Source organism: Lissotriton helveticus, chromosome 3_1 (genome assembly GCF_964261635.1).
Source record: "Lissotriton helveticus chromosome 3_1, aLisHel1.1, whole genome shotgun sequence".
NCBI lineage: Eukaryota > Metazoa > Chordata > Amphibia > Caudata > Salamandridae > Lissotriton > Lissotriton helveticus.
This window is the reverse complement of record NC_136061.1, coordinates 1,321,993,617-1,322,003,352: the sequence shown is the minus strand read 5'-3', so window position 1 is coordinate 1,322,003,352 and position 9,736 is coordinate 1,321,993,617. Positions and strand designations below refer to the sequence as shown.

The 9,736-nt window shown below is 41.8% G+C and overlaps 1 protein-coding gene across 1 annotated transcript; it reads left to right on the top strand.

The window, feature by feature from the left end:
• The first annotated feature begins 1,358 nt into the window (after nucleotides 1–1,358).
• On the top strand, nucleotides 1,359–3,386 carry LOC144824964 (uncharacterized). The gene has a single exon (XM_078683898.1). The coding sequence runs from the start codon at nucleotides 1,359–1,361 to the stop codon at nucleotides 3,171–3,173; it is 1,815 nt and encodes a 604-aa protein (XP_078540024.1). The 3' UTR covers nucleotides 3,174–3,386.
• The last annotated feature ends 6,350 nt before the right edge of the window (nucleotides 3,387–9,736 follow it).

Genomic DNA, 9,736 nt, shown 5'->3' with positions numbered 1-9,736 from the left:
AAGTGTCCCCACTCGTTCATCGTCTTGGTGGTATTAATTAGCCGCTGGGACTCAGGGTTATTATTTTCAGATACGAAAGCTGGAATGTTGCAGGCGATATACACCTGTGTTCCCCTCATCTTGCCAGTGCAGGTCCTTATTATTCGGTAGTGAGGGAGCGCTGCATGCGTGGCATTCCTTGTTAATAAAAAAAGAGGGGGAAAAGCAAACTCCCCTTGTAGAATGAAGATACAGGTGTAGTTACTAGCAGACTATTGCATCCACTGTATGAGGACTGTGTTTGACCCTATGGCTCAGGTAAATTACGGCAGGTCCACCCATTCTAACATCCTTCTGAGGTCGATAAATGAGGACCACCATTAAGTTGGCCATCAATAGACTTTTGTGTTTCAGCCAGGGGACACCTTCGGGGGGGGAAGCGTGCACAAATGCACATGATCGATCCCCTGCATGGTCTCCGTTCCCCCTTCTGTTTAAGGACTGGAACACATACAGAAAGAGCATCTGCCAGACACAGCGCTGCGATAGCAAAGTACGGTCTCAAGCGCTAGGTTAAACACATTGTAGCAAATGTCCAATTCCATTGAATTTTACATTTTTAAAACGGACCTCCCCCAACTCATGAGAGTTGTGTACCTTCGTTGAAGCAGTGGTGGTGATTGTGTGCAGTGCGCTCTGACCAATCTATTCTGTATTGTTTGCCTTGTATTTCATATTTTGCTTATCCAACAAGAACATTTTACTTAACAAGGCTTTCTTGATTTCACCCCTTCTTAGAACCCCTGCATCTCCATTCTGCCAATTGCTGGAAGAATCCACCCCTCCACCCCGAAATTTGACTGTAGTTGCGCGTCTGGGAGCTATGTAAGTATATTTACACCACTGGTCGTTATTACTGTTGAACTGTATTTGAATGTTTCATACTGGACACATATGGATTCAACATTCCCCTTTCATTAAGCTGAACATTCTCCTGACAATAGGTTACCTGACCTGCATCTGTATATACATTGCATTCCTTTGCAATTTTATAAAGCGTGAAATTGGCCTGAGGGCTTTCGACCACCAAGTATTAATCACTTTTAGGCAAGATGGAGGTTAGCTAATTTGCATACATCCAGAAACTAATTCTTTTTTTAAAGCATGATGGTTAATAAGCATTTAGGGTACCTAGGATACAGATTTTTAAAGTTTTAAATCAAAAGCTAAAGATAAAATGGATCCTTATGCTATGCCTCAAATATGTGTTCTTCAATTTCACCAATTGGTTGGCAGCCTGTTCAGTGGCATCATTTTCTCAACAGTACACAACCGGTTTCTAAGTGTCTTTTTTTATGATCTACTTTGCGCAGAACAGAATGCCCCGCAGAATAAAGACGGCAGAAGATTATGTGCTGGAAAACAAAGATTTCATGGTTGAAGAAGTGCGTGGCCAAAAGATGTTAATTTGCAGGTTTTGCAGAGTGACTGTCCCAATAGTAAGTGGGAAAACTGCAAGCCGAATTGCTGAACATCTTGTCACCAAGACCCACTTGAAATTGAAAGAGCCACCTAATAGCGACAGCCTTTGCCAGATGTCTCTTGCTGAGACAATGACCCGCTTCAAAAGAAAACGTGAGGAAGAAAAGGATGTGGCACATGAATTTGTACGTGCCCTAGTGCAATCTGGAACCAGCTTACACCAAGCTGATGGACCGATTGGGAATCTATTCCGCAAGCGTGCACCAGCATTCAAAACATTACCAAAAACAACACAAATGTATGAGAAATACCTACCAGAGGTGTTCCTTGCAGATATTGAACATATTTCAGAGTTACTCCAAGGTGATGTGAAGATCTATGTTACCATTGATGAAACCCCAGAGATGCGTGGCGACCCAGCAGTGGCAGTGCTAATCACATTTTGCGATGCAAAAAATGGATGGCACAGACGTACCATCATGGCAGATCTGGATGTACTGGAAACATGCAACGCAGTGTCACTTGGAATGCTGCTGCAGAGAGTTCTTACCAAGTTTAACAAAGATTGGAGTGACATTGTTTGTATTTGCAGCGATTCAGCTACTTATATGAAAAAGTTATGTGATGACCTATCAAAAGCAATGCCTGAGCTGAAGTGTTTCCCTGTGAGAGATCCTTGCCACTTGCTAGATGGTATGCTGAAAGCAGCATTACAATCTTCTGAGCTGATGAAGAATGCTATTGATTTTGTAGTACATTCAGGCGCACTGTTTCGTTATGCGCGGGAACTCAAACGCAAATATTTCTCATTTTGTGTTTTGTGTGGCAGCAAAGAAAGAATCATCCCAACTGTGTCATTTAGTAGGTGGTTCTCAGTACTAGAGGCCGTGAATGCAATATTATCTATGTGGCGACCCCTTACTGAATTTTTGCTTAGTGATGATGCAAAAGGCAAGAAATGTGAGGATCTTCGGGTGCATATTGATAGTGATGTCAAGAAAAGTACACTGTACTGCATCCTTAGATTTTTGCAGGAAAACATGACTGCTGTAGTGGACATAATAAAAAAACTAGAGTCAGAAAACACCCTTGTGTACCAAGTGTTCAGTATAATTGGTGTTGATGTCAAACATCTCCTCGAGAGTAGGCTAGACGACACTTTTAGTGACTTTGGCACGGCAACATGTTCCCTGTTAGAATGCTTGCCACTTGGGAAGCAAAGAAGTGTTGAAGACCAATTCAGGAAATTTTATTTTACCATGCATGAGAAATGGCTAGCTATGATGCATAGAAATGTTCCTTCACCAACCATGGCGTTTGAAGTTAATGAAGCCTCACTTTGGTACGCTGCACAAGTGTTAGATCCATTCCGTAAAGGGGAATTTTCTCCGGACTTTTCAAAGTACAGCTTCATTTTTGACCGCTTTAATACCTCTGAGGGCATGTGCACCCAGTTCAACGCGTATGTTGCAGAACCTGTCCCAGAGAATGTCAACCTTGAGGTGCACCAGTACTGGCATGGGAAGCTACGTCAGTGGCCAGAGTTGGCAAGTTGTGTACTGGCTGTTTTGGCGTTGCCAGTCTCAAGTGCCAATGTTGAGAGGGCATTTTCACAAATAAAAGTGTACATGGGAAGGAAAGAGAGAGCACGAATGACTAAAGAATCTCTGAAGAAATATTGTATGGTCTACTACAATAAATTTGACTTGTGAAAATGTATTTGAACTTCATATACACGTACATGCACTGTCTATATGCCATGCATCAATGAAGAAAGCCAGCAAAATAAAAGCAAAGCGTTTCATAAACACCGGAAAAACACCGTTTCAGTTGTTTTTTATGGCGCGAAAATTTGAAATCACTGAAAAGCACTGTTTTTTTCAGGTATTGAAATCACTGGAAAACACTGACAAAACACCACCAGAATTTACCCAAAATAGAAACTGAAAACAGGGAAGCCTACAAATGCTTTACACGTGTGGTGCCGGCAACACAAGACACAGCAATGGCTGTGTCAGTCATTGTCAAGAGATTGGAAGAATGTATATACCCCATCGTACTATTGTTTTTTCTACCACTAAATACACAACTGTACAATGTCAACTATGTATAGCTTGTGGAACAGTGATGCTGATAATGGATAACCAAACCACATGTCACTTGATATAGCCCTAACAGTGTCTCTCTCTCTCCCACACACAGGGCAACGTGCGGATCTCCCCCCCAGCCAGGGGGGCCAAGGATCCCAGTCCCAGGCTCAGCAGGACCCAGACCCCACCGCCAGCGCCGTCCCTCAACGCACTGTGGATGACCCCAGCCAACCTGGCTCCTCTGGATCCCAAACCCCTGCAGCAACTATACCAGCTACATCTCTGCCAACCACCGGACCTATTCCCACCACATCCCAGCAGACAGGTCAGAGCCCTGCCCATGATTCACAATCGAGCCAGTCTGAAAATGAGGGACACCCTTTGTCGGGCGCCCCTGAGGTTGGTGACAACCTCCACCCTCCCAGCACTCGGGGGGCCCGTCGATCGGATGTGCCCACAAGCGCAGGCCGTGCTCATGTGGGTCAGGGTGGTGGGAGTGGCGCAAGGCGGAGGCGAGAATCTGGGCAGTCAGCTGCAGGGACCGGTATGGCTGAACTCGGTAACATCCTTGAGGCATACCGGCGGGACACCAGTGAGGTAAGCCAGCTTGCGGAGACCCTCAACCAGCTCAAAGAACAGCAGGCAGAGCAAATAGCCAGGCAAGACCTGCATTATGGACGGGTGGAGGCACACCAGGCTCAGCTCTTGATGGTGCATAGGGACATTGCACAAACAAATATTAAACCGCTGCACTCCTTAAGTGTATAAGGTAGTTTTGAAGTTTTTCATAATATTCAAATCTTATAGGTACTCCAGGTGTTCACCTCCTGGGTCATGAGGTGCTCAGAACAATGACTCGCGGAAATCCTACGGCGAGTAGGAATGACCTGAAGTACACTTGACTCACAACAGTGCTGTGTAGTTAATCCAATATAATTAGAGAATTTTTGTACATTCCAGTTTTGAGTTTGTTTAAATCGTTTATTTGTTGATCATCATATTTCATTCATATAATTCAACATTGTAATCTTCTGCTTTCTTTTCATTATTAAATCTCAAACGGCGTGTTAATGATCCACATGAATTATTAAATGCCCCAATGCATTTCGCACAAAAGTGCGCTTCCTCAGGGGGTCTGTAATTAAAATAAAAATGACAAGAGTAGGTATACTGGTATATTTCCAGGAGGCGGTACAGTGCAACTGAATATACGTGATTAGAAATACTAAGTGGAGTCAACCCAAAAGTGACTAACTCAAAAAAATGATGAATAGCGAGGGGTGTACACCAGAGCCCGACCGAAAATCATGCTTGTGCTCAGAAACGCTGTCCTCTGAGTTTGAAACGCCGGAAAAGAACTACGACAACCAATGAGGGTCAAAAAGTGAAGGTGGCTGTTTGTGGATTTAGAAAGTAACACGAGTCTGTGGCTGAAAAGGTGACCGAAGTGAAGAAGCCATGAAATATAGTGACTATTAAAGCAATACCGTGTGCTGCCCCATGCATTAGAGTCAAGTCGTCAAAGTATCGGAGACGCTTGCGTACTGATATACACATCGGAATAACATATTTAGTGGTGGCTTACCCGATTGGTGAAAAGTTCAAAAGAACCACATGTAGTAACGAGAATCCGGCTCCATGCGATGCAGGAACCCGGAAGACGCCACGCATGCGCAGTAGCGCATTGAAAAAGAATGTCGGGCGGTAAACAAGGAAAAAAGACCGTGGCGGCTTACAGATAGTCCGATGGGTTTAAAAAAAGAAGAAGAAAGTAGCGTACATCGATCTTAGCTAAAATGTAGACATCCCATGATACACCAAGCAAGGTGAAATGTGTAAAAATAAAAATAAATATAGGGTGTGGAATAAAGAGATAGACACCGAAAAAATGGTGACAAGAGTACTAAATTAGCAGTACAGTCAAAAGTACTATGTACGAAAATCAGTCTGCACAAAACCTGAGAGTAAGGCAATATAACGCTGAGAAAATGAAACGGTGAGTGCACATAATACACATATCTGTGGGTGTATCCCTAAATTGGGCATGATATTTGGATGCAGCTATTTACAAATTATCTACATTTCACAGCCAATGGAGGTCAATAAATACAGTACATTCAAATGATAGGATTGAATACTTAATCATAGATGGCACCCAAATTCAAGACGCTCATTAAGTCCTTTAGGTTGAATTGCATGCAGTCTATATATCCAGTGTAGTTCTCGCTGTAGTAATTTTTTATTGTTGTCGATGTGTGGTTGTTTATCTACTATTTCCAAAATCAAGAAGCGTATTTGGCTTGGGTTGTGGGATTGTTGAGTGAAGTGTGCCGCAATATTAGATTTTGTATTTTTTGTGCGGATGTTACTCCGGTGTTCATTTAGCCTGATTTTTATTTTTCGTTCCGTTTTGCCCACATATGGGAGACCACATGGGCATTTTATCATGTAGATAACGTTGGTCGTATCACATGTGGCATTCACTCGGAGATTAATGACAGTACCTTGGGTAGGATGCATCATGGTAGATCCAAGAATTACACTGTTGCAATGACTGCAATTGTGACATGGGATGGTTCCTTTGAAAATGGTTTGTTTTGTCACTGTGGGTTGTTTGATGAGTTGTTGAATGGTCTTGGTGCGTTGGTAGGCAAAAATTGGAGGTGTTTCAAAAATATGATTAAATTCAGTTTCTGATTGTAGTAAAGGCCAGTGTTTGCGAATAACCTCTTTGATTTGTCTCGATTTTGTGGAATATTTAGATACAAAGACATTACGGGTCACTTGTTGTTGGGCTTTCGCTTTCGGTTTCAGTAATTCATCTCGGTTCTTAAGCTTTACTCTATCTTCAGCGGCCGCTGTGATATGCTCTGGATATCCACGTTGGTGGAATTTTTGGACAATTCTTGAACTGTTGGTGTTGTATAGGTCCTCAGTAGAAGCAATGCGCTTAGCTCTTAGTAGTTGAGAATACGGAAGGTGTTTTTTCAAACTTGGTTGATGAAAACTTTTATGGTGCAAGTAGTTGTTGCGGTCTGTAGCTTTAGTATAAATGGAAGTGATAAATTGGTCGCCACACAATTTCACAAGTACATCAAGGAAAGCAATTTCAGTATTGTTTAGAGTGTGGGTAAATTGAATCCTGTCGTTAATAGTGTTGAGGTGGTTAATTGCGGCAAGAAATTGGGCCTCTGTGCCTTGCCAAACAAGAAAAATATCGTCAATATATCTGTAGTATGCACACATATATGGTTGCCAAAGTGCATTGTGTAGAATGTGTTGCTGTTCAAATGAATACATAAAGAGGTTAGCATATGCTGGAGCAGCACAGATGCCCATTGCTACTCCAGATAGTTGCAAGTAGTATTGATTGTCGCGTGTTCTGAAATAACTGTGATGTAAAGTGAATTGCATTAATTCCATTAGGAATACTTGAAGACCCAGTGGTTTGTCAGTTTGTACTAGAGCAGTCTCAAGAGCCTCCAAACCCAAATTATGGGGGATTGAGGTATATAATGCGTTGACATCAATCGTACATAGGACAATTGGTTGATCCTTAGGTATTACAATCTGTTGTAGTTTGTTTAAGAAATCAGTCGTGTCCTGGATGAATGTGCTCATACCTTTAACACTCGCTTGTAAGTGTTTGTCAATGTAAATGCCCGTTGGGGCATGTATGGAGTTAGTGGTGCTCACAATTGGTCTGAATGGTGGTTGACTGCAGTTCTTATGAATTTTAGGTACTAAATAAATATATGGTACCTGAGGGTAATCCTTGATAAGGTATCTTTTGTCTCTGTCAGTGATGATTTCGGCTGAAACAGCTTTATCGATGATCTTTGTTAGTACATCCTTGAAAGCCTGCGTGGGGTCTGATCTCAACGGCATGTATAAATCAGGATTGTGAAGGTGTTCATACATACTTTGTTGGTAATAAGTGGAGTCCAGAACGACAATGGCGCCGCCTTTACTTCACTTTTGTGCGAAATGCATTGGGGCATTTAATAATTCATGTGGATCATTAACACGCCGTTTGAGATTTAATAATGAAAAGAAAGCAGAAGATTACAATGTTGAATTATATGAATGAAATATGATGATCAACAAATAAACGATTTAAACAAACTCAAAACTGGAATGTACAAAAATTCTCTAATTATATTGGATTAACTACACAGCACTGTTGTGAGTCAAGTGTACTTCAGGTCATTCCTACTCGCCGTAGGATTTCCGCGAGTCATTGTTCTGAGCACCTCATGACCCAGGAGGTGAACACCTGGAGTACCTATAAGATTTGAATATTATGAAAAACTTCAAAACTACCTTATACACTTAAGGAGTGCAGCGGTTTAATATTTGTTTGTGCTATAATTCCCTCTGGTTCATACCGCTTTTTGCACCCACAAACCATGTCTTATGCAGATATTGCTGGCCTCACCAGCAACAAGGCGGATACCTTCGAATTTGACTCTAATGACACAGATAGAATATACTCATTAATCCAGGAGCCGGATTATATTGCTTCGAGTACAGGATCTACGCAAGCTAATATACGCCAACTATTGTTCACAGCCAAACGTGAGATCAACCAACGTCTTCATGCTTCGACACTCATTCGTTACCATCATGTACAGCGCATTCCCAGAGGTTTGCGAATCCCTCTTAAGTCAACCTTGTGCAAGAACAATCCTAGGTTCACTGAGAAATGGTATGGCATACTTAATAAATGCTCACTTGATTTAATTCTCCTGATTGTTGAAGAACTTTCTAAACTCCTAGAGGAACTAGAAAAAGAAGTAAAACAACTTAAACAGGAGCTCAGTCAAAAAATTACTCCAGAAGAATTTAGTGCTACTTTGGAAGATATCAACACCAAACTAGATACATATATCAAAGAGATCAATGAAAGAAAACTTAGAAAGTTCAAACGTGACACGGTTGACTACAAGTTAGGTGAGGTCTATAATTGGGCCGAAATATATGCGGCCAGGAGACAGAATCGCAATCAACCAAATAGATCGACGGATGGTGAGACATCATCCTCAGAAGATTCTACACGTAGAATGCCTCCACGAGGCAGACCTCGACAAGAAGCTTCATCCGAAAAGGCAAGAACTGAACAACCAACCACCTCCAAAACCACCACAGAATCAACTACCACTGCTACCGCAGGTTCTTTTTTAGATGTTGGTCCCGAACCAACCGACGATCGAGGAGGTCTAAACGTCAGAGACAGTCTACTACCACCAGCGAAGTCGACCAGGAGTCACAGAATTTAGTTGTTAACATTTCGAAATGTCCTTTGAATCAGACACAAGTACAAGTCTTACAAAAAGGTTTGAATTTTGTTCTCACATACCAAACCAACGAATTGGATATTTCTATCTCATTCTATAAATTTATGAGAACATTACGACTCAGGCACTTTTTTGAAAACATTTGTGCACCTTCCACCACTCCAGAAAAAGATACTCTTCTGGGTCTACGCCCTTCCAGTAATTTTATGGCTCCCATTAGCCACAAGGTTCTAGACGTTTTTGAGAAAGCAGTACAACAAGATCTACACTCGTTGTTCGTTACTCCTACAAACAATCGAAGTAATTTAATGCTGAAAGAAAGACAAGCTATCAAACAACTAGCTAACAACCAATCAGTAACTATAAGTAAAGCTGATAAAGGCGGCGCCATTGTCGTTCTGGACTCCACTTATTACCAACAAAGTATGTATGAACACCTTCACAATCCTGATTTATACATGCCGTTGAGATCAGACCCCACGCAGGCTTTCAAGGATGTACTAACAAAGATCATCGATAAAGCTGTTTCAGCCGAAATCATCACTGACAGAGACAAAAGATACCTTATCAAGGATTACCCTCAGGTACCATATATTTATTTAGTACCTAAAATTCATAAGAACTGCAGTCAACCACCATTCAGACCAATTGTGAGCACCACTAACTCCATACATGCCCCAACGGGCATTTACATTGACAAACACTTACAAGCGAGTGTTAAAGGTATGAGCACATTCATCCAGGACACGACTGATTTCTTAAACAAACTACAACAGATTGTAATACCTAAGGATCAACCAATTGTCCTATGTACGATTGATGTCAACGCATTATATACCTCAATCCCCCATAATTTGGGTTTGGAGGCTCTTGAGACTGCTCTAGTAC

Excerpts from the sequence above, each read along its gene's own strand:
- LOC144824964 (XM_078683898.1), top strand. The coding sequence starts at position 1,359 with ATGCCCCGCAGAATAAAGACGGCAGAAGATTATGTGCTGGAAAACAAA.